At 38.6% G+C, this 25,168-nt stretch overlaps 1 protein-coding gene across 1 annotated transcript; it reads right to left on the minus strand.

The window, feature by feature from the left end:
• Positions 1-86: 86 nt before the first annotated feature.
• On the minus strand, positions 87-23,903 carry rab3ab (RAB3A, member RAS oncogene family, b). Its single transcript, XM_042515283.1, has 5 exons — positions 23,841-23,903; positions 9,825-10,049; positions 4,573-4,691; positions 3,973-4,097; positions 87-3,373 (listed from the first exon to the last, which is right to left on the minus strand). The coding sequence occupies exons 2-5, from the start codon at positions 10,047-10,049 to the stop codon at positions 3,183-3,185; spliced, it is 660 nt and encodes a 219-aa protein (XP_042371217.1). The 5' UTR covers positions 23,841-23,903; the 3' UTR covers positions 87-3,182.
• Between the last annotated feature and the right edge of the window lie 1,265 nt (positions 23,904-25,168).

The following is a 25,168-nucleotide window of genomic DNA, read 5'->3' on the forward strand; positions in this document are numbered from 1 at the left end:
AGACCCAAAGGCATAAAATCTTCAGAAACAAGAATCCACTGATTGTTAGTAACTTTTTATTGTTTTACCACAAAGTACAGATAAAAACATCCACAGCATATTCTCTCATCTTTATGGCCCAAACTGAGGAGGACGTGAAGAGGCAGTGATACGAGACCAAATAAAGTACATGTTCCTGCGTGCTAGTAGAAGATCTACAGTCGGCAACTTCTACCAAGCTTGATGGCATTTCTTTTTTGTGTGTAGATACTGTAGTGGGTATTGCTTTTGTAACAGAGTGACACATTCATTCACGAGCAAGCCTAGTAATGAATGCAGATACAGTACAACATTGCTCTTTTGGGGTTTTTTCACTGACTTTTTTTCCCTCTTTTGTTTTTCTCTTTAGTTGCAAGCCTGAGTCGATACAACACGATCCACACATATGACTCAACAGTATTTACAGATCTGGTTTATATAGAGAGGAAGACATATTAGAAAGGAGAGAACAGTTCAAAAGTTTGGATTTTTACTGGAGAAGAAACAGTCACAACCAGTAAGAAATAAAATATACGCAGGGTCAAAAACATGTCCTAGGTTTGTCTTGATCATCACTCCCTGTATTATAATAACCAATATTTTTGGTGGGGCACAGACTGGGTTCTCATTTTTTCAAACTTTGATATCGCATCTGTGATTTCAGGTTTGTATGCTACACTTGACAGTCAATGCAGCAATTACACTCCAAATAAATGCTTTTCTGGAATAGATTTGCTTCAATCACATAGTCCCAGTCACTATTTTTGCTCTCTCAATCCATCCTATTTATCCCTATTTTTACTGGCAACAACAGCATTTTAAAGAACAGCATTTCCCAGAAGCATATCATTGACATTTTTTCTGCAATTGACCAGAGTTCACATGAATCCCAGGCACCACTTGTTTTAATTACAGTTATAAACTTGCAGTAAAACAGTCAGATGCTTCTACAGCAATCTTTGGTGAAGTGAAAAAGTAGTTCACGTCAAACCAGGTCTAACTGTGGAAACTGTATTAAAACAAGTGTGCAGACATGTTCTGAGTATTTGGTGTAAGGGGGATAATGCATGCCAAGAGTGAGTGATCATATGTCGACTTAAAAACAGCTTTTAGCAGAAATTTGTTCACACAACGTTGGAACCGAGAAAACCTCAAAGCAGAATATTCAGTTGCTGCATTAACTAGTGTGAGAAACTCAGCAGCAGCTTGGTCTGTGGACCTTTCAGCCTCCAGCTGTTTGATGCTTGTTTGAAACAGTGCTGTCCGTACTCCACCTGAAGACTGAGCATCAGAGGGAACATCACACAAAAACAAACAGACGTAATACTGATTCTGAAGAAGTTCCTCACTGTCGGGCTGTTTGTCACTCAACAAGGAAACATTAAATTGCTGACTGTTAACTGTTTTATGATGTTTCCATTCACTCTCTGAGATCAAACTATCAGATAAAAAAGACAAAATACCATAGAATTGTCTTACAGAACAACATTGTTTGCATCCTCCAAACCCATTTCATCATGCTTTACAGAATAATGTTAAGTTTGAATGATAAATGTTTCAGGAAATGTTGTTTTGTTGTAGCTGACTTCCAAAACAGCCATCGGGGAGATGAAAAAAATTGATTTGCTGCAGGAGTCAAGAAATTGTCAGCTGTTATAATTATATCATCTCAACCTAAATGATCATGCACAATTTTCTTTGCCAAATGTAAGATACTGTATTATCAATATGTTCACAAGCACACCTGCACAGCTGTGTTGCAGAAAAATGCTTTCCAGATGTCCTTAAATTCCTCTTTAAGTGATAGTGGGAATGTTATTGCTCACCAGGAGTAAAATAAAATACATATTTGAGCCATCCAAAAGCTCAAATCTGTGTTTTATTTTGAAAAACACCTGATGTCAGCTTTACAACAGTCACTGTCCGCCTTAACAAAGCATTTATGATGCAGCCCAAAGTGCCTTTTCTAATATTCCCGTCATTTTAAAATGCTTCACTTTATTAGCAGCAGTGCAGAAAAATCACACTGAGGGGATTTGGAGGATTAGAAACATTTTCTGACTTGAAATTTAAAGGGTCTCTTAGCAGGAAGTTTAAATTTCTGATGTCTTCAAAAGGCAGCGTGAGACCGAACTGACAGGGAAATGAAACAACTCGCGGAGGAGCTGCTGAGGGTGCAAACAATTCCACACATCACCCAAACAAACCCAACAACAAAGACCTCTTATATTTGATACTATCCTCATAGAACTTCATACCTTTTCAAATTCATTTCAAGAAATGCATACCTGTAGATATTATATATACTGCACAACATGTATATGTACATTTGAAATAAATAATTAAATAAAATGTGTCTCTTAATTATTTTGCTTTTTTTTTTATACGTAGCTCTATCTTGTTCATATTTTCCCCCACCCAGTGCTTAAAAGAATGAATGGGGCACCAGAATACAAAAACATAAAAAAAGGCCAAATGAAAAGGCTCAGATGAATAATGAAAACAAAAAACTTGCTGAAACCTGCAATATCCATGTTTAGACAACACGTGAGACCACAACTGAAACGCAGGTTTGACTCTGCTTGCATCCAGAATCATAAAAGAAACATAACACATCAGTATGGGGCAGATTTCAGCTGGATCATTTCTCCCGCATAAAGGCTGACATCTTTTCAAGACATTTGACTGACATGAAACAAAGTATTGTAAACATTGGAAGGATTTAAATGGCACTCTGAGGAGGGACGCCGTCAAATCCTTCACACAGAACCACATTGAGGAACAGGGAGACAACAGACGATGGCTTGGAAACCTTCAAGAACCTGGTTTGAAAAGAGTCTGAAACACTCTGGTTTGATTGAACTTGCTTTGGCATCAGACCAAAACCCACACTGATCAAAAAACACCTTCTAGGCTCTTTTATGTGGAGGAACCAGACACAAACACAACTCTAGCACAGGTCCACTTGCATCTCAGAGCATTTCAGACACTTTTCAACCTGGTTCTTGTGCCCCTCTGCAAATGATCCTTGCTGGGTTACAGAAAGAAGCAAGAAAGTGAGCAAAAAGGGTGATGGGAGGATTTTACCCGAGGCCCCGGTGTCCAGCTGAGGGACGACAAGGAGGAAGAGGGGGAAAAGGGGGGTTTGGGTGGAGTAGTCAGGTTTAACATGCACAGTCCTGGTGAGGAGGAGCGGGCTGCTCTGTCAGCTGGGGCCCCTGTTTGGCCCCTGTGACGGCGGGATCTCCGGCATCCAGGCTCTCTGACATCTTTTCACAAATGATGTCGACCAGGCGCTCAAAGGTCTGCTTCACGTTGATGTTGTCCTTGGCGCTGGCCTCAAAGAACTCAAAACCTGGAGAGTGAACAGGTGCAACTGCATGCTTAGTTCACAGTGATATCTCAAGAACACCTTGAGGGGATTTCTTTAAATTTAGCACAAACGTCCATGTGGACACCATAATGAACTGACTATATTTTGGCAGTCTAAGTACAAGGTCACTGTGACCTCCTCTTTCTCATTCTTGTGAGGGTGACATCTCAAGAGCACCTTGAGGGTTTTTTTATTTTTATTTTTTCAAATTTAGCACAAACATTTCATTGGACTGAACAATGAAATGAATAGATTTTAGTGGTCAAGGGTCAAGGTCACTGTTACCTTGCATCAGTCTCATTCTCGTGAACGTGATATGTCAAGAAGGCCTTATGGGAGTTTCTTAAAATTTGGCTCAAGAATAAACTGATTAGAATTTGGTGGTCAAAGGTCAGGGTCACTGTGACCTCACAAAACACTAAAGAACTCATGCACTAATTATGACAAAAGTTCACACATGTCTACAAGGGTATAATGACAAAGATTAAACTCTCTGCCTGTCAGTTCACCTCTGGTCAGTTTACCTAACAATGAGTCACAGATTTGAAGTGTATGTGTGTGTTTGTACTCCACAAACTCACCAAGGTGTTCAGACAACTGCCGGCCTCTGTCTCCACCCACAACTCGCTCGTCCTCCATGTCGCACTTGTTCCCAACCAGCAGCACCTGGGCATTGTCCCACGAGTACGTCTTAATCTGAGTCGACCTGGGAACCGACAAAGATTGTGATCACACTGCATGCAGGCTGAACGTGTCCTGAAGTCTGAGTTCTGAATCACAGCGACTGAACTTAGTTATAAAATCCAATTCTGAAACCTGAATGTGACTTTTATTTCCAGTTTAAAATCAGAAATTAAAAGTAAAGGCCTGACTTTGACATGCTGTAGTTCACAGAGAAATCAATATAAACTTCAAAATCTGGACAGATGAAAGACACTGAACCAAAGTCCCAGCAGCAGACAAATGTGGATGCTGTGGACCTTTAAAACAACACATACAGAAACTTGAACCGGATCATGTGCTCTGTTCGTCAGTCTATCTCTTTATCTATTTCCACATTGGTTATCTTGATACTACTTGATCCATCCTTCTCACAACTCTCTCTCTTACAGGTAAAGCTCCAGGGTTACATTTTACACTCTGGTCATGTGACGCACGTTTCCCCCAACCAAATCCCATACCAGTCCTGGACGGCGCTGAAGGACTCCTCATTAGTGATGTCATACATGAGGATGAAGCCCATGGCTCCTCGGTAGTAGGCCGTGGTGATGGTACGGTAACGCTCCTGACCTGCCGTGTCCTGGACAGAAAAAAAAAAAAAAAAAGTAGCAGATAGTTTTCATTAAAATCTCAAAAATTCACTTTACAGTAACTTCTACTTAGGTTGAGGATAAAAAATTAGTCTAAATGGTACTTTTTCCTCTTTTCTCACATGTCCAATATTTGGCACAAGCCCTGAAAACACTCTGCAGCACCAACAATATCATCATTTATCCTATAAGTCAAAACTTTAAAGACAAAAAAATTCTAACAAGAAACACTGCTCAGACTGACACCAACTCGGTTCTCAAAGCTTTGGTGCATCAGCAGAAAATATCTTGAGTAAAATTCTACATTCTTATAAGCTGCAAGAGTGGAATGAATTTTAACAGCCGCTTTGGCAGGTAACACACCAATGACTCATTGCTTTAGCTTAATGAATTTGGCTGGCAAGATGATAAAGTAAGTAAGTAAAATCTGTAGGGTGCAGATATTCAAGCCATTTCCCTTTTTAATGCTACCTGAGTTTGTACTTCAAACTACTTGATTAGTTACAGGACACTACTCCTTAGCAACTGAAGTTGTGTGATTCTGCAAGATTTACTACCTTACACATATATATTTGTATATTTATATATATCCCGACCGTAGACTGTACCGCCTACAATGCCATTTTAATTGGTGGAGAGGCATTCTATGAGTGCTCATGCACTGGGATTTATAACTCTTCATGTATCAGCTTTTTACAGCTGTTCTAAATTAAACCGTTATTTAGATAATATAGATTGTAGCATAGACTATATATATATATATCTATATCTATATATATATATGTCTATGGACTGTACTGTAACAAACTGTTCTGGAGGCCTACTGTGTGTCCCACTGGAGTTTCCGTACAACAGGAAAAAAGTACTGAGGAACTTCTATCCACCTTTTTCGGGGCTCGTGCAGTTTGCGAAAGTTGTGCGAAATAAAAAGCTGTCACACCGTCTTCCGTCCTGTTTATTGTTTTATTAGTTATTCGGTTAGGTGAACCCAGGACGCTCGGTTATATTGGTGGCAGCGGTGTTCTCCAACAAGCAGCCGAGGGCTTTTCTGTGGACGTGAGCCGTGAAGGTGCTGTTGTTTTTAGCTTAGCTGCGTCAGTGTAGCTAGCTGGCTAACCCCGGCACCGTGCTTCAAGACTGCACAACTACCTTATGAAGATGTGGCGCGGAGGCTGCAGTTATGAGCAGGTGAGGATTCCTTCTTCCTACGCGCCGGGCAACTCTGTGTGTGTATATGTTTATATGAACAAATACATCACAACAAAACAAAAAATGAAAGGAAATTACGAATAAAAAGGCATAATATCAAAGTGTTTTTGTGAAAGTAGATTGTAGTACACTGTGCAGCAATTCAGTAACTTGTTTGAGGAATGATTCAGGATACTTGAGCCTAAAAAAGTCGAAACATTCAATATGTCCGACTGACACATTGTGGCTCCAGGACAGCTTGCATGTTAAGAGGCTTCCAGTCATTCTTAAAGTCTTCATCACCTCCCTTGCTCTCTCTGTCTCCGTACTTGGCCACAGACCCAGGTGAGATCAAATGTCAGTGCTAAGCTCTAATGAATGCTCAGAGTATTAAAGCCCAGTGTTTCTGATACCCAACTCAGCAGCTCCTGGTCCAACTACATCCCTCTGCTGTCAGTGTGGAGATCAGCGGAGCAACAGACTGAGACTGACATGTACTGTGAAGTAACCTGCTGTAGTCAATGCCTCTGCTGTGAGCAGCCAGCTGATTGGTGTACCTCAGCATTTATGAGAATTCATACAAACCACTTTCAACTCCTTCTACAGTGATAGTGTGTGACAAACCACTCATCAAATGTGTATGTACTGCTCGAAAGGCCATTTCAAAATAGTTAGTCTGTGGATTATCTTGATCAACCGTGTCATGATTTCTGGAAAGAGATAGTGCCATTGAGTTTTTCAAATGTATTTTTTGGCACATTGAGCACCACAAGTGCGAGTGGCATCTAATTTTGTTATATTGGAAAGAAGGCAGACATTGCCATGGCTATCTTCAACATTCGGCAAGTCACAGCAAAACAATCAAATTTGTAAATAGCATGACAGTAGCAGACAATAGCAAATAGAATGGCAAGAGGAAAAATGTGGAGTTTTGATTTTTGGGTGAACTGTCCCTTTAAGAATGCTAAATAGGTGGTTGATATTGTTACTTCAGTTATTATAGACACATCATACCACGCACTGTACACAGTGAATATACCTTTGTAGTTTCTACCTGTTATTGAACTTTCTAAGGACTTAATATTTACATGACGCATCTGAACCACAACACACAGAAGCACTTATATGGACTGCAACGTACAGTCTAGTTACAGTCAAACCAACATATTTTACACCAACACACTTCTTTACTTTTCTTTTCTTGGACTCATTGATGTGAATATTCACTCAGTCACACTAAAGAATATTATATGGTATCTATTTTCAGAGAGCTGCAGTTCTGACCTTCCCATACGGTTGGTTAAGATGTTCTGCAGCTGCAGTTTATGTCCTGCTCATCCAGTCGATGTGCTGCAGTCCGCTCAGGATGAGAGTATCAGATCTACACTTAAATATGTAGTAGCGTAGGTATCACTGAGTGGTGTTATATAACAAACTCATTGAAGTACTCATCTTTGTGTTCACCATTAGCTCTGATACAAAGTTAGAGCTGTGAACATTTTAGATGATCAAACGGCTTAAATGCAAAAATTAAAAAGTTCCTTTTCCAGCAGACAAAATGTTATACAGTTAACCAGTACAAGTACGGTGAGGGGCTGGACATAAACTTGGCATGAATACTTGAGAAATGCAAGAAAGACAAAGTCACCTATTCATTCTTTTATTGTTATTAAAAGATTTGAGGGGAAAATGAAACCATTTTTTAAATATTTGGGCTGCAGGACATTATCATGTTATAAATGTTCTAATATTATTGAAAGTCATGCAGCAGTTCATGTATATTTAAAATAGAGCAACATAGGTGAATTTTGCTAAAGCTGTATTTATATTTGCAATTAGCCTTTCTTTAAGTGTCAGACTACAGATATTTATATTTTGTTGTTTATGATAGGTGAAAGTTTAAAAAACAGTTTTAGTGAACATTTAATGGGGCATCTAGAAGTCTGCATATTGCACTTTAAAAACAAGCTCAGTCAGTTAGTTATTAATTATGTTACTGAATAACCTGTCATTGTGTGCAAATAGGAATAGAATATGAAGTTGAGAAGTTGGGCTGAGATCTAACTTTGGATAACAATCACCTGTTGTAATATGTGAGCTTAACTCAAATAAATCCTAACTCGTTTTTTTTCACTAGTTTCTAGACTTGTGTGAGAACACTGATTTAATTCAATTAATGACAAGTCAAAACAAAGATATAAGATAAGGTATAAAATACATAAAATAAAAACATAGCTATGAAGATTACCATCTCTGCCAACAGATAAATAAATAAATCCTACACAATGGACCTTGAACCTTGACAATTTGTGAGATTTTCTTTGTTTTATATGATGTATAAGTGTCATATCTTTAGGTTTAAGATGGTTGGTTGGACATAACAAATCATTTGAAAGAGAGGGCTCTGGACATTTGTTTTTACTACATTCTGACATTTTATGGACTAAATCATTAATCAGTCAATCAGAAGAATAATCAGTGATAAAATTGTCAGCCCAACATCTGAAAAAAGAAAAGGTGTCCAAAGTGCAGAACGCCAAAGGAGTAGTGTTTACTGTTCAACATAGTAAACACTGAGTAAAAAAAATGCCACTGTTTCAAGTGAGACAATAAAAATGACACTATAAGTACACATCACATGTCTGCATAAATCTATAAAAAGGGGATTACTGAACACTGTGAAATAAATCTATATAGGCCTACTGTACTATGTTGACTTATCAGATTATTAATTAAACCATTTTCACTTTTACTCTTAGCTGAGAGAACTGCTGAGAGATGGGGGTGGGGGATTTTATGTGTGTGTGTATGCACGCAAGTGTACACGTGTGTATGGCAGGGAGGGTGATATCTACACGGGTGAGATGTGTAGTAGTGGGGGAGGGGAGAGCAGCACAGTCATCCATTTCTTGTGCTCTGATTGGCTGATCGTGTCTCCCCTTACCACAGGCAGGACCTGGCAAAGGCTGACATCAGAGACAGCTCTACACACACACACACCACACATATACACACACACACACACCACACATACACACACACACACACACACCACACATACACACACACACACACACACACACACACGCATGCACACAAGGCTCTGCTCACCATTACTGCTCTGTCTGCAGCAGAACGAGTAGTAAAGGGTGGGAATAACGTTGTGATGGGTCCCTCGGGGAGCTTGTCCTCACTCTATGATTGTATTTACTGCTGAGCCCTCAGGTGACAACACAGTTATGATTTTCTGATGCAACAAACACTGCCCTGTTTGTTGCTAAGGGCACATCAGTGTTACTCCCTGTGTGTTTTGGTCATTACATCTCTTGTATTCTACCCCTTCCTAGGGTAAACTGAATGAGCAGGCTGCAGAGAGGACAACACTGCGTGCAAATTTGTGTGTTCACTGTGATCTGAGGACAGTTTGCATAATAAAACTGCACCACAGGGCAGTGCTTCACTGAGCCTGCTGCTCTGTTGGACGTGTTATGAAATATCTTAAGAAATGTTATTTGCTGTATTATTAGACATCGTAAGTAAACACGACTAACATTCAGGTTTTTGCTTCAGTAATATTACGAGGATAAAGCATCATCCTTCTCACAAGAGTCGAGCTCGTGCTGGTATGCTTTAGAAAAAAACACCTTCAACAAATTGATCCTGTAACTCTGTAGAAATACGTAGAGGAAAGAAAAGACACTTGGCACACAGTGGAATCACAGGGTAAACAATGGAAATGTGGCTCTAAGGTCATATGTGAAAATGCCAGTTGCAGGTGATGGTTTAATGGGGTAAAGTGTGGACAACAAGTTATGACAGGGAAGAAAATCAATGGAATGTACTTATTTAACATCAGCCTTAAATTCACTGAATTCATAAATGTAAATCATCTTAGTTTTATTTACTTTCCTTCCAAGAAACTCAATGTATCTTACCCAGATCTGTAATTTGATCCTCTTGTCATTCCTGTAGATGGTCTTCACCTTGAAGTCGATGCCCACCGTACTGACAAAGGCCGGCGTGAAGGAGTCGTCAGCGTAGCGGAACAAGAAGGAGGTTTTGCCAACACTGCTGTTGCCAATGATGAGGATCTTAAACATATAGTCAAAGTTTTGGTCCGAAGACTCCTTCTGCCCGTAGGTCGCTGTTGCTGAGGCCATCTGCGGTAAGAAACAAAGGAGAAACACAAAACTATTATCAAATCACTGCTGTGGGTGAGTAAGAGCAGGACTCAGACACCAAAATGTTTGGTTTGCATCCAGATTCTCGGGTTTAGGCAACATTAGCACTTTTGGTTAAGGTAAGGGAATCTTACTCTGAAATCATTGAAAAAGTGGTGATATATGATGACTTTGGAACGAGAACAGGCAGGAAATACATTTTAAGTGAAACATTTTTTTCATGCAAAAATGACAAAAAAATGACAGTTTGAGATAGAGTTGCTGTTTTTCTGTGCTGCTAATAGAGTACACTTAATAAATTTAGGCTCTGAACCGTTGGTCAAAACAAGCTTTTTGAATACTTTTCTTTTGGCTGTAGGATATTTTACCAGACTTAAAAAATTGCATTTTACAAACCAAACCATTAATCCATTATTTGAAAAAAATAATAGCCAAGATAGTTGAGGACTCTTTCTGATTTAGATGCAGATACAGTATGGACTTCATGGTTTAAACTCCTTGGTGATGGGGAATGGATCCATGAACTGGCAGACATGGAGCAGAGTACCACAATCCTTCATCAAGGCACATCTGAATCCCCCTGATGTAGGCGTCGGACAGAACTCTGGGGTTTCTGTCCGATCTGAATTAATGTCTGTCTGTCTCATGAACAAAACACACTCTAAAGAAAAATGAAACCAAATAAACCCTTAAAAACGGCAGAGGTAATTTTTCATATAGTAAAGGTCATACATTTAATGAGTGTTCCAACAGAAGATGAGATTCTGGCAGCATCTGTTAGACTCAGCCTAACAGATGATGGTGATTAACTAGTCAGGCTTAAACACTGCACATTTGCTTTATGGTAATTAATCAAAGCAGCACATTGCGACGTAAGGGGAAAACAGAAACCCATTGGCGTTTTCTCAATTTGGCAAAAAGGTTGGAGGCAAATGACTCAATCAGTCACAATCAGATGTGTGAGAAATAATTCATTGCACAAGCAGCTGAGGGTCGAAGTCATTTTGGAGTTTGATATTCAGCAGCTGAACTAATATTTTAACATCTACAGCTTGTGTAGATATCCCATTAATTACTGTCACAGTTAGATCATTTTAGGGTAAGGTCTGACAAACAATGTTTATGGCTCTTGCATGACGAGGTCTCATGCTCACAGCTGAAGTTACAGGAAAGAAGGAGCCTGACATCTACACCAACAACCACACCACAAACAAATGATTATATGACAGCGGTAACTTTAGATTTAGTAGCTGACACACACTAACGATCTATGGCAGATATTTATATCAGCCTACCTCTTCTGTGGATCAATAGATTTCCTTCAAGAGCTGCATGACTTCCAGGGAACTACTTTCTATGTTTACTATTGATCGGACTCAGAGTGTTTGAGATTTCGGAGTCTCACGCTGCTTGCCCACATTGATTTTGTGCTCGCTAAAGTTCTTAAATCTTTGCAACAACTGTGGTGAGTAAAATGTTTTCATGACCAACAAAAATATAAGATTAACACCCAAGTTGACAAATATCCAAATTTTCCTTTAATTGTCTGAATGGGACTCAGATACACAAACTAAACCCTAAACTGGATCGAGGTGTAAACATGCTTCTCCAGGCTGCACGTAGGTGAACATTTACATGATTTGAGAGTGGTTATTCCTTTTAAACCTGTTTACAATTTCTGTAACAATCATATTTTTTTTCTTTGTTTTGAATCTGCTTCCTGACATTAATTTAATCAACCAGTCGACTTGCTTTTGCATATCCCCATGATGCATTGTTGGAATTTGGGAGGATTGCATGTTGGCTTCTTTGCAAACGTTTCAAGTCAAGTCAAGAAATCTTTATTGTCCCCCAAGGTGCAAATTCTTGTGCAGCCAGCAGAAGTACATTAGTGCATACAATAAATACAATAAATCAATACATTTAAAATCACATTGAATCATTTTAAAAACCAATGACCGCAGGAACAAATGAATTATTCAGTCTGTTAGTCTTGCAGTGAAAACTCACTGCAGAGTGGATGGTTCGGGTCGGCCAGGATTGACTTGGCCTTCCTTAAAGACCTCACCTTTTAAAGGTGAGGAAGATTGTTTAGTGGCACTCCAGCAATCTTACTGCACACCAAAACAATTCCCAGTCAGTTCCTGTTTTTAAGAGACAGTGACCCAAACTAACAAACAAAGGAAAAAGTGAGCACTGATTAAAAAAAAACAGAGTAAGACATTCTCATAAAAGTCTAATCGACATTAAAACCACAAAGCTTATGGTAAAAATACATGTGCTTATGAGCTTTTCTGCAGACAGTATCAACGTGAGAGTCAAAGCTCAATTTGTCATCAGTGATGGTGGCAAGATATTCATGGCCCCTCTCATACATGCATAGCAAACCTGAAAATATCTAGACATAACGGGAGAAGCTGTATGTGAGAAATGTCCAAATCAATTCGATCGGACATTAATCGAATTTAAACCTCCCAGTTCCTGAGTACAAAGTCAAAGTCTGTTAAGTCGACTGAGCCCCTGAGTAAACAAAGCTGGAGAATTCACAGCGAGTGAGTGGGTGTGTGTATGACATTTCTATCATGCAGCTTGCACAAAAATGAAGACATCATCTAAACATAAAGAAAAATGGTAATTTAAATAGAGATAGCAACAAAAATGTCTGATCAGAGAGATGAAAAAATTCGGAAACTTTTGTCGGTTAGGGCTGAAAACTCTTGATTGATTATGACCAAATTACGAAACCAGCACGGTTACCATGGTGTAATCTGTGAATTGTCCGGCCTCTAGCATTTGCTGGTATGAAACTACACAAGCTGCCAGTGGACTCCAGGAGTTCAGGGCTACGAGGGCTAAAAGGTTTCAGGAAACCTTTTGACTCTTGAGAGCACAATGACTCGAGCCCACAGGCCCTGGAGTCGCTGCTCCCTGCTCTATATTTAGACCGTTATCTCCACTCGGCTGCAGTGGAACACGAGAACTCTCAGGGAATAAAGCACAAACAAAACAACTGCACCCTGCTCAGAGCTCCGGCCTATCGGTTTACATGAAGGCACACAGAGATGCTTGTTTAATAATGAAGAAGCACCGACCCTTCCTCAACACATTGTTGTGTTTTTATGCAAAGAGGCTGAGAAGGCGGTGAAAGATGTGGGTTGAAGATATCGCCAAACCTGCTACACTCAATGTAAGTGGGGTTCAACACAGGAAGCTGAAACAAAAAAAATAAAAGCAGAAATCACACAAAAAATGATTTTGATGATTTCTGCTTTAATTTGTGTAAAGAAAGATTTTCTGAGAACATCTAAAAATGCAGTAGCATGGTTGTCAATTTGTATTTGGTTGATGACGGGTTCTGCTCCGCCTGTGACGTCAATAATTCCTCACAAATCTGCAGCCTGCTGGAAAATAAGAGACCTCAACTGAGGCCTAAAATCAACTTGAATCAATTATTTGCAGTTATTAATAATTAAGTTTAATAGCAGAAGGTATTTAAATACTATGTGGTTTTAAAATGACTGAATTTCTTAAATCTGATCATATTTGCTCATATTGCTGATTACCACTCAGACCTGGGAGAGTCTGAATTTAAGCGAAGTTGCCAGATGTGTTTGTGCTTGAATTTAATAAATAAATGTAGTAGTTTATCAGTGAAAAAAACAAAATATTAAGCATTGTGCAACTTTTTGAGGGATTTGGGGCCAATAATAATGAGTTCAGATTTATCACAGTTCAGTTTGAGAAAGTTTGTTTGCATCCAGAATTTAATTTCGGTCAGGCAGTTGGTAAGAGTGGTATGGGTTTGAGTGGAGATGGTTTTGGTGGAGATGTATGTTTGTATATCAATCGGCAAACAGTGGAAGTGGAGGCCATTGCGATGGATGATGTCACAGAGGGGGAGGAGGTAAAGGATGAAGAGGAGGGGACCAAGCACTGAACCTTGAGGGACAACGTAGGACAGAGGAGCAGTGGAGGAGGGGCAGTTATTGATCTTAATGAATTGTTGTCTGTTAGTGAGATAAGATTTAAACCAGGTGAGGGCAGTGCCAGTGATGCTGAGGGAGGATTGGCGACGGGACAGGAGGAGAGTGTGGTCAGTGGTGTCAAAGGCTGCAGAGAGGTCGAGGAGGATGAGGATGTTAAAGTGTCCAGAGTCAGAGGAGAGGAGGAGATCATTTGTGACTTTGAGGAGTGCTGTTTCTGCACTGTGTTTAGTGCAGAATCCAGCCTGAAATGTTTCGTAGAGGTTATTGGAGGAGAGATGGGTTTTCAGCTGGGTAACAACGACACCTTAACTGACGCAACTACAGCTAGCAGTGACCCCTTCCTTTTTTCTTGTAAGTTTAAAATCATTTGAAGAGGTAAGGGTCTCAAGTTTGGCCTGGGGGTTGTTCCAGGACCAGTGACCATGTTGGAATTAACGTGACCTGAGATTATAACTGCTAATTAGAATCACTAACCTCTTTTAACTCACTTCTTAAAACTCATATTTATATGTGATGTCGTCGCCATATAACAAAAAATTCACTGCTTTACCTTTACCCGCTGCTTTACCCGTTCTGGTCTTTCTGATGGGAAACTGAAGCTGCTCTGTCGAAGTCACCAGACTCCATTGATGAAAGCAGTAATCATTTTGCAAAAACATTGACTTTGCTGATATACCACTGCCTCCACCAGAAAGGTAAAGTGGTGAAAATACCCTAAATATAGCAAACACTTTAACTGATGCTGAATTTTGTGGCTGGCTAGAATATGTTTTGCTGCAGCGTCCTCTCACAGCAGTACAATTGCTTAGCTTCCATGCCAGTACATCTGGTTTATCAGAGGTGCGAGCAAAGCAGCACATACATAAAATAAGCACTGCAGAAACATCTGGTATTTTGGACCACCTTGTTTAACTATATATCTTGAAACAGTTATAGCTAAAAATAACAACAGAAATAAACAAGTTTGCTGATTTCAGCAGCAATTGTTACTGTTAGCGCAACATCACAATGATTCGGTCCACATAATTAAATTGCTGCAGAATTGCTTGAAATGATGTGCAGTTTCTCAACATAATATAATGTGCAATCAAAAACTAAAAGTAAAGTTTGATGTTTTCAATGTTTTGGTTTTTTTTCAGCACACTGCATCAGTATTTTTAGGCAGCCATTCAACATGAAGGCTTATTTGTGTTAATTAGTCCAACTACTCTCTGTCTCCAACGTTTACAACAGGTCACAGTTCCTACACTGTTCATCAGTGATGGATGTAAACAACTTCAAATCAGCTGTGACTCAGCGTTTTAACCCTGCTGCACTTGATCGGCATCCAATCAAGTCTTTTAGTGATGACTGAAAATGTGAGTCTCTGTGCTCTGCAGTGAAGTGAACTGCAGTGTGACTCACTGAGGGGGAGAGCGTAATCCACACCAACCACAGGAAATGAGAACAAACACAGAGGTTGAAGGAGACGTACAGTATGTTGACAGCCAAAGATCCTCACTGAATCAGCCGACCCACAAGAGATACTCCGTCCCACAGTGCATCGATCTAACGGTACTCAAAGGACAACACACCTACGAACGATTGTCACATGATTCTGCAGTCTAGTGAACATTTTAGATTCTCTGAACAGGAAAATATATTTATATGATCTAATGCTATTCAGCTAATATTGTTGTGTGTGTTTTACTGGTCTGAAAATTAAATAAAAAGAACAGAGAGAAAAACCATGTTCCAAAATCCCCGACAGGTGTTCATACCGTCCAAAGTTCAGAATTTGTCTAGCTAATGCTAAAGATACTTTCGAAGTGAAGATTTGTCTCTCAGTCAAGATGGTTTGCACCACCAGAATAGTTATTGATTAGTTGTTAATAGATATTTACACCCAGTAACTGCCAAGCAAAACTATTGTGTAGCTGACTGAATGAAACAAATTCCCCACATTATATATTATTAGCTAAATTTTCATCCAAATGCTATGCAAACTTAAACCTCCAGAAAATCAGCATAAGCCTCAAGATAACAAAAACAATGTGGAAAAACATGATGGAAATATGGCATTTATGTTTGGTCTATACATTCATTTGAAAGTTAGTCTTGTTTTGACAGAAGAAAATTTAGCCACAAAAAAGTCACGTCATGATTTATTTAGTGAGTCTGTTCACATTTGCATTTTGTTTTGATCTATACATGAACTATCTCTCCTCAGCTAGGGGTAGAAACTATTTTGCAAAACGTCTTACACTGTTAGCGTTTCATTATACGCAAATTGAAAATGCACACAAAAACAGGTGGACTGAAACGCACTCATTAACACAACTGATTTGGCTCTTAATCAAAATGCTACATGATAATGTCATGGAGGAAGATTTTAAATAAATGCAAACATAACACAGAATTTAACAAAAAATACCAAATATTACAGAATGGTAACCTACAATGACTATTTGTCACTGTCAACCAAAACAAATTAAATCAAAAAAGTGACTTTTTCTCTGGCTAAGACTAAAACAAACCTACTGGAAGTGAGATCACACTTGATCACAGTCTGGGCTTAGTGTTCAATTTCGTCTTTGGCCAACCTTATTAAAAATGTATCTGCTTGTGTTACTGTTGCACCAAAGTGTCTACTCAGCTCGGCAGATATTTCAGCCTGTGTGCTTTTTATCGACGTGTTTCTTTGAGCTGAGTCAGTGGTGTTGCAGTTATAGCACATTAGGCAATAAGTTTTAAACTTAGAAATAGACATTCAAGCCAAGGTCTTACAGCCAATTTAGGTTGTACTCTGACTAAAAGTTTTCTTTTAGTCAAAGACTAGTCTGTTTTCTTTCCTCACAACATATTTCTATTTGAAAATAAATGAGCACTTCAGGAATATTTCCCACAGCTTGATCTGATCCTCTGCCTCTCTCCTAATGTTTTCTTAAGATGTGGATTTGTGAAGCTTGTTCTGGACCAATGCGCTGGTTTAAAAACCTAAAAACCAAATGCAAGCATGTGACAGTTATTAATAGCTGTGATTAGAGGAGGTTAAAAATTAGCAGGCACAGTTGGAAGCCTGGATTTTGTCAAACACTATCACAGACTTTTGTTGGCTGTTGAATGTCTGCTGTACGTGGTGAGGTTACTGCAGCCTTTCCTCTGCGTCTCAGATTAGCCGTGGAGAAGAGAGTTGGCTTAACCTTCACCAAACACTAATTTGATACAGAAGCTTACAGACTGCAGGCCTCTGTGTTTAATCTCAAAGTGATTAACAAATTCTCATTATGCAAATGTCTCTTCGGCTGCATGGCATTGCTGCTGCTTTCATTTGGCCTTGATGGTAAACTACATCTGAACAAAGGCGTCAACTCGGGTGTGCTGAAATGTGAGCGCTGCCCGAACACACGGGTTTGTTACGACTTATGATTTAAAGAAATTGCAAGCTGTGCAGCGGACCATACATTACATTTATGTGACACTTGGAGCTCTGTTTCAAGGACTGCTACTAACAATTTTTATCATTATTGATTCATCTATGATTTTTTTGCCTGAAAAATATAATAAAATAGTAAAATATGCTGCTTTTCTTGCAGCCAAATGTGACAACTTTGGCTTTTTTTGTCCAACAAATTATTATTATTATTTTTAAATTTTTAGCTTATTCTCCATTTTTCCTTTTCCCTGCTGAATGTGCTGACTCACAACTCTGCTTCCCCAATGACGGGATCGATGAAGTTTCATCATTATTATTTAACATTTGACAAATAAAACTGGATACTGTGCCTGAGACAAAAATAACAAAAGTGGTGTGATGCAGTGTGGTGTTTGTTTTTTTCATATTTTTTGTGAGTCAAAGTGATTTTAATGCTTCGAGAAATGGAGCAATCTCTAAAATGAAAAATAACAAATAATTAATTAAATATAATTAGAATTAATGAACACTTTAAAGGTCCAGTCCACTAACTTTGAGAGTATAATCCTCTCCTGCAGTTTGATGACCAGACACTGGGCCCTGAGACCAGACTGAATGTCAGGAAGAACGGGATTTGAGAGGTCAAACAAGACTACTAAATGGACAATGACACTAACTGCAGAAGATGACTCAGCTCCTCTATCACAAAGGATGAGAGGCCTGATTTTATCAGAGAGCTGATAATAATAATGATAGCCAAATAACACTAAAACTTCTAGAGATTCGCTCAGACCACAGTGGGAGGTGATCTGTTCCGCATATGGCCATCCTTTCTGAGCGGTGTGCCTACTCAGCTGACGTCTTCTGTGTAGGAGGAAGTACCTACTAATTTGCACCAATGTTGTCATTTTACAGTGCAAAACATTTACTGCATACATAATATACTGTATATTACAAGCATGTCCAACATCTTGGGCGATTTGGTTTGAATGAAACACATTAAGGACCCACACCAAGGCACGTGAAATGCACTTCTTATAATTTTAAACAGACTAGTCAGAAGTATATTGCTGCCTCCCGCCAAACATATTTGGTCCTTCCAAACTAAAATGATGCACAAGTGTATTTGCATATGGCACATGTGGAGATGCTCTCTAACGCCATCTGAGAACAGACAATCATAGAGCTGGATCACCTGAGACGAATGTTAATACCAGGTGTAAACAGGGCCTTACTGGTGATATGGGTTGCCCAAACATGGAACATCTGTGGTTTTATATATGCATGTGCACTGAGGTTGAGTTACTAATGAAGAAGTTTTTGTATTATATTAAGCTTCTTTTTTTACGTGTAACTTTACATCAAATATTATGAAAACACTATGGAGGAAAAAGTTACAGGCTACACAGTTATAGATTCATCCTTCTCCACTGAAGCGACTCAGAAGCTCATTGATGGCAGTTACACCTCCAAGCCATCCTCTCTAACCAAGTGTTTTTCTTAAATCCTAATTCAATCATGACTAAGAGTTGAGAGTGTCTGTGCTGGACGATGACTTCATCAAGCTCTCCTCTAAACCTGTCACCTAAAGTAGATTGACGTCCTCCAGGAGCTGGATTGATCCACAGCTAAGTGCTGCTGCGGCCAGCTAGTCAGGCTCATTTAATCAGTCGTGGCTGGCTTCCTGCGGACGGACAGCTGATCTTCAGCTGATCCCATCATCCAAACACCGTCCCACTTAAAGACAGTTACTGAGGACCTGTGAGACAACTGACGAAAACACCCCCCTGAAGCATGGAAAAACATGCTGAAGTTTTCTGATTTAGGATTAATCTCAATGGTTTAAATTAAAGATTGCTGAATCTGGAGAAGTTATAAGAAGCTTGCAGTGGTGGAAAGTAACTAAGTACAATCATTTAGGTACTGTTCTTAAGTATGATTTTAAGGCACTTGTATGTTACTTGAGTATTTCCATTTTCTGTGACTTTATTCTTTTACTACTTTGCAAATTCAGATTATTAATACAAAGTATAATAAATTAATAATAATAATAATATATGATGTATTATTATAGATTAAACTATCCAGCAGTAGTCTTTAAAATGAGCACCATCTTTACCAGCTCCATCATTAAGGTGATGAACACAGTAATGCCTCAATACTTATAATAAAGTAATATAACGTAATACATTATTCAGAAATGGGCCATTCTGAATAATGAGTATTTTTACTTTTGCTACATTATGTACACTTTGTTGCTTATACTTTTGAACTTTTTGGAATGCATAACTTTTACTTTCCCTTTAAGTCATATTTTCTTCTTTGTTTAATTCTATTCTTCAGTCTTGCTTAGTGCTTTTCTGTTTTATTTTGTTAATGTGCGTTTTTCTGACAGTTTTCTTTGTCTGCCCCGTCCTGATGAGCTTCACCTGTCCCTCACAAGGCCTGCAGTCTATACCTGTTCCCACTAACCCAATTAGTGTCTCTCTACTTATACTTGCCCTGTTCCTTTGTTCTTTGTCAGTTTCATCTTCATTTTTTGTTTCAAGTTTTGGTGCCTCTTTTCCTGTGCCTGCCTGATTTGGAGACTATACACTTTTTGAAATTAATCTTTAGATTCTGCCAGCTGCCTCTTTTGGGTCCAAGCCTCCTACCTGCTCTCCGTCACTGTGACTACTTTAGTAGCTTATTGCTGCTTTTTTTTTTTTGGTTAGTAAAAGCTCTAAGTACTTCTTCCATCACTGGCTGCTGGAACTTACAGGGTCAGCTTGCCTAACTGGCTAAACTAAATATCTTGCCTGCAGGAGCGTCCAAGCTGTTTCATGTGCAAGAAGACCAAACGCAACAAAATCTTAAACTTCTTTACATCATCTGTTTTGTAGTATGTACAACCAAAAACACTCCAAATACACAGTTCATGGTACTTTCTAGCAACCAAACCCACACAACTGGCACTACAGGAACAATCACATGCAGCATATCAAAACAAAAAAAAATGAAACTAGGAGGGTGAAATGTCTTGCATGTAGTAGAAAGTCTAGAAAAGTGTCTATAGCGTGAATTTCAGCATTAAGCACACGTTTACTCAACATTCAACAAACTGAAAACTATAAATCTATCCTTGCTCTGCCAGTCATTAAGCTCCCCTCTTGTTTTATGCTCCTGTACTCTTTACACTCAATTGTAGTAGAAAAAGGAACTTTGACAAGCCATCATCTTCCTACTAAGGTAGTAAATCCCTTCCTTTTCCTTGTATCAGCAAGACATTGAAGTGTGTTGCCACTGCACAGATCAAAAGTCAACCAGGTTAAACTTTGCATGAATCAAATGTGTGTATTTGCACTCCTTATTAGGCAGTATTGGAAAGTAATACACTACATTAATGTAAATACAGTGCTTAAGTACTATATTAAGTGTTTCATTTTTTGCTGCCACAGATTAAAAATAGTTAAAGTTCGGTAAATCAATTTGTTTGTCATATGAAATATATGTCCAATTAGTGAATTGTAATTCTGTTCAGTTCCTTCAATTTGAGCATTATGAAAAGTGTGAAATAATGTAAGATCGGGCCTTTTAGCAGCTTCAACATTAAAGTACTGGCTTTCACTCTTGCTCCTTTAAGTACATTTTGTTGCAAATGCATCTGTACGTTTTACTTTATTTTTATGGCATGGTATACTTTTGCTAGGTTACTTTTACTTAAACGATTAAAATACTTATTCCACCACTGAAAATAGGCTGCAAACCGACTCTAAGTGTGAACAGACTGAGAGCATAACAGTTTTCACAGATCTAAAATGTTCCACCAAACATGAAAATGATGATTTCACACCCAGAATCACAACCAGGACCAGAACTGGGAAGCTGGAAAATCTCATATAAAATAAGAGTGTGCTGGATTGAATCAAGCATGATTCAAACTCAAAATATCTGTCAAAAAATGTGAGGGCTGGATGTTGTAGTGACCCAAAATCACACTGCAGTATTTAGTTGTTTTGACGACAAGAAATTAAATAACTAATTAAATTTCAGACATATTTTCTCATCAGGGAGGAAAAAAGGGACACTAAAAAACACAAAGTTGTAAAATGAATGTACAAAAAATAATTAAAATAAAGCTAACGTTCCCATCTAACAGTTCACCTGACTTAAGTGCATCAGCAGACAGCAGCCGTGTGTGTGAGAAACAATAACTAACACTAAAACAGAGAAGATGCAGTGGCTGTCTGCAGCAGCTGTCCTGCTCCCAGGTTGCCTGAGACGGCATTTTCCCCTTTTTCCTCCAATCACGTGCCTCCTTTTCTAGGAAGCGTGGGGATGCAGATGAGAGGAGGGGAAGCTAAAAATAGCATCTCTTCTTCTTTCTTTTTTTTTCTTTCTGCACAGCAAACAGAGAGCAGAGAGGGGGGAGCAGCCTGGATGTGGGAGGTGTTTTTGGAGATAGTTGGCAGGTGAATCCAGGGCGTTTTGGATTTAAAACAGCCCAGCATCTCTTTATACACTGGTCTGCACTTAATAAATATTTATGTGACACATTTCTTCCTTGTTTTTATGTGACTATTTTTTATTTTAGTTTTTAAAAACATATTGATCGACAATGTTAAGCTTGCTGTTGAAGCTGAAAGCCTTTTTTTCTGCACTTATTCTATGAATTAAGACTTTCCTTTGTCATTTTCCAAAGATAATGACGCTTAAAAATATAACATAGAGGTCTCTGATTTAGCTTTTTAAGGACCGCTTCCAATTATGAATACAAGTTTGGCCTAAAAACTGCGAATTACTTATACCTTGTGGTTATATTTCAGCATTGTTTTGCTCTAAAAATAACCAGAATGTCATGCTTCCGTTTCAGAGAGTTTTTGTTTTTCATGTAAGTGTGTAAAAGAGCAACTTTTGACTACAGTACAAGCCTCCACTGAAACCAATTATTTCAGTGACAGCAGTTCTTTACTAAGATATAAAATGTCTTAATCTGCAGCTGGGGTCAGACCAGACTCATAACTTTGACAGACTAATATCTGAAATGTAATAAAGGTATCGATCCAACATATGAATGTGATCTCAGTTGGTACTGTTGCAGTGTTTGTCACAGGCAACACAGATATGTGTGAAACGGCAGATGCGCCACTCTTGCATTCATGTCTCATGCCAGTAACTTTAGCAGAGGAAGTGCAGATGTGACCTGCAGACTGTCAGCTCACATTCAGACTTATCAAACACGTGAAACTTTTATCAGTCATTGCAGGCAAAATGAAAACTCACTGCCAGTGGAGTTTCAATCTGATCTACACAGCTCTGTACTATGATTCATTTTAATGCCATCTGCTGACTGACAAGACAGAGAACAATTACATTATTAAACAGTTTTCAATACTGTAAAGCTTTGAAAACAACAGGTGAAGGTAGATGAAAACCAATCCTGTCTTTAACACACACACACACACACACACACACACACACACACACACACACACACACACACACACACACAGCACATAAATGCTTTCATCTATAGACTGAATTGCCACTATCAGTCCATAAACAGAGCATTTAATGTATGTTTTCATTACAATATGAAGCCTATATTAAAAGACACTTTAATATAGTTCATATTTTTAGTTTGTATTTGCAAGGCAGTTTATTATTTGCTTTTTTTGTTTTTTTTACTACCTTCCATATTCATGCATTCTGTACTAAAATGTGCTGTTGCAGTGTGGGATGCCCACAATATGCACGCAAATTTCCATTAAGGCACCAACCGAGATATGATTGGTTAAGGACTGAATGTTTCACCCTACCATAGAAACACAACAGTGCTCCATAGGGCTCACCGTATTAAATTACAAACTAATATTCCTATAACCATTTACATATTCTGACTAATAGCGAGTCTATGGTGACCTATGGGCCGTTTCATGAGAATAATCGTGAAAATGTGATTACTGATAATCAATGTGCGTGTCAAAAATCATAAAGGCAATTAAAAAACGCTACTTTTTAATATTGGCCTGAATGTATTTTAATCTATTGTTCTTGCCTCAGAGACATTTAGACCATTTTCATGATTTCAATCATCGGACGGTATGAAACGCCTTTTCCTGCAGGACAGGCCCCGATTCAAACCAGAGATCCAGCAGCAGCCTTCACGTCCAGACTCACAGATTACACGAATTAATATGCATTTTATTCATCCACGACGGTTTTATGGTTTTTCAAATGGAAACAGCTGTTATAAAGCAAGCATCTTAAGCAAAAGCTTCTTTAATCTGAAATCCTTTACTAGATATTCAAATATAAGCGCTCATAAACAATAAACACAAGACAAAATACATTTAACTATGACAGCCTATATGTGTCAATGCAAAAGATTAATAAAGAAAGAAATCCCACCTTTATAGATTTCTATCCGGCTGCTATCCACCGCGTCCAGCACCCGCAGAAACACTACCACTGTCAAAGCACACAGGCTGGGCAACACAGCATCCGGGTCCGAATTCCAGAATAAAAGTCGTTAAAAACTAAAACTCAAAATAACAGAAAATTATATTGAAATTTAAGTGATTTCATTTCTTTTCTTTCTTTTTTTATTGGAAGAAAAAAAATCACTGCATATTTTCAAAAGCTTATTTCAACCTATTTACTTCAACTTCTGTAAAAAAAAGAAAGACGTGTTCAGGCTGCTTCCATTTCACTAATTTAAAACAAAAAAATTAAAAGGTGTTTCTTGCATTTCAGTTTTAAGAAGCCTAAACTCGATCTCAGATGGTTCGGTAAAAATTGTGGTGTGTTGTCTTTATGCTGTCTATGTAAATTGCAGCCAGGGTTAAGTTAGTAACGGCTCAAGTGATGTTTGCTTCGACCCTCTAGCCTGCAGCTGACATCTGGTATTATTATGCCTTTCAGACCTCAGCAATTTGACTGTCTTTCAAAAATATGGGAAGGAGGCAGAGTGCAATGAAAAGAAATGACTCAAGTAATCAAAAAGTACAAGAAAACCTACCAGAAAATTAGAAAAAAAACCCAAAAAACAAACAAACAAGGACAACAAGACTCTGAAAAGGTGCTTGAAATATTAGAATAATTATGTAACACAGTTCTTAAATAGGTAATTTTAATAATTATGAATACATTTTAACAGGTTAAAATAGCCTAGTTGTAAGAGGTGTCTGAAAGCAGCACAAGTAAAGTGATGTCGCTCCAGGTTTCAAAGGGTTAAAATCCATGGCTCAACTCTGCACCCCCCAAATGTTTCCTTTTTTTTGATTTACAGTCTTCAAACCCAACCGACGCTTACTGAAGCGACATAACTTTTACTTTGATGAGCTCTTGCTCTCTATCTGCATTCTAGCGAACGAGTTCATAATTTTATTTTGAAAGAAAAATAAATTTCCGGTTTTTGTGTCCCTCCGCCATCTTGACGCAGTCAGAAAGGTTCAATGACAGGTGGGCGGGACTTAGGAGGCTTCGGGGATGTTTGACGGCCCGTCTGACGAATCTGAAGCCGCAGCGTCACAACTGTCCTGAAACATTCCGCCTCAAATACTCAACCTGTCATCGTTTATTGATGAGCGCTGCCGGAGACACTGAATTATTGATCGGGAGGTCAGCAGTAAGCACTGCTGCCGTTCCCACCCATGAACTGACACCGGTCTTATAATATTATTATTGTAAAAATATTATTGCAAAAATATGTTTATATTATTGAAATAGTAGATTAC

Source organism: Plectropomus leopardus, chromosome 3 (genome assembly GCF_008729295.1).
Source record: "Plectropomus leopardus isolate mb chromosome 3, YSFRI_Pleo_2.0, whole genome shotgun sequence".
NCBI lineage: Eukaryota > Metazoa > Chordata > Actinopteri > Perciformes > Serranidae > Plectropomus > Plectropomus leopardus.

What these genes read in the sequence shown, in the direction of transcription:
- rab3ab (XM_042515283.1), bottom strand. Translation starts at nt 10,049, where the DNA reads ATGGCCTCAGCAACAGCGACCTACGGGCAGAAGGAGTCTTCGGACCAA. An exon ending in TTCAGCGCCGTCCAGGACTG is followed by an intron (nt 4,098 to 4,572) that starts GTATGGGATTTG and finishes GTCGGTTCCCAG; the next exon opens with GTCGACTCAGATTAAGACGT. An exon ending in GCAGTTGTCTGAACACCTTG is followed by an intron (nt 3,374 to 3,972) that starts GTGAGTTTGTGG and finishes TTCACTCTCCAG; the next exon opens with GTTTTGAGTTCTTTGAGGCC.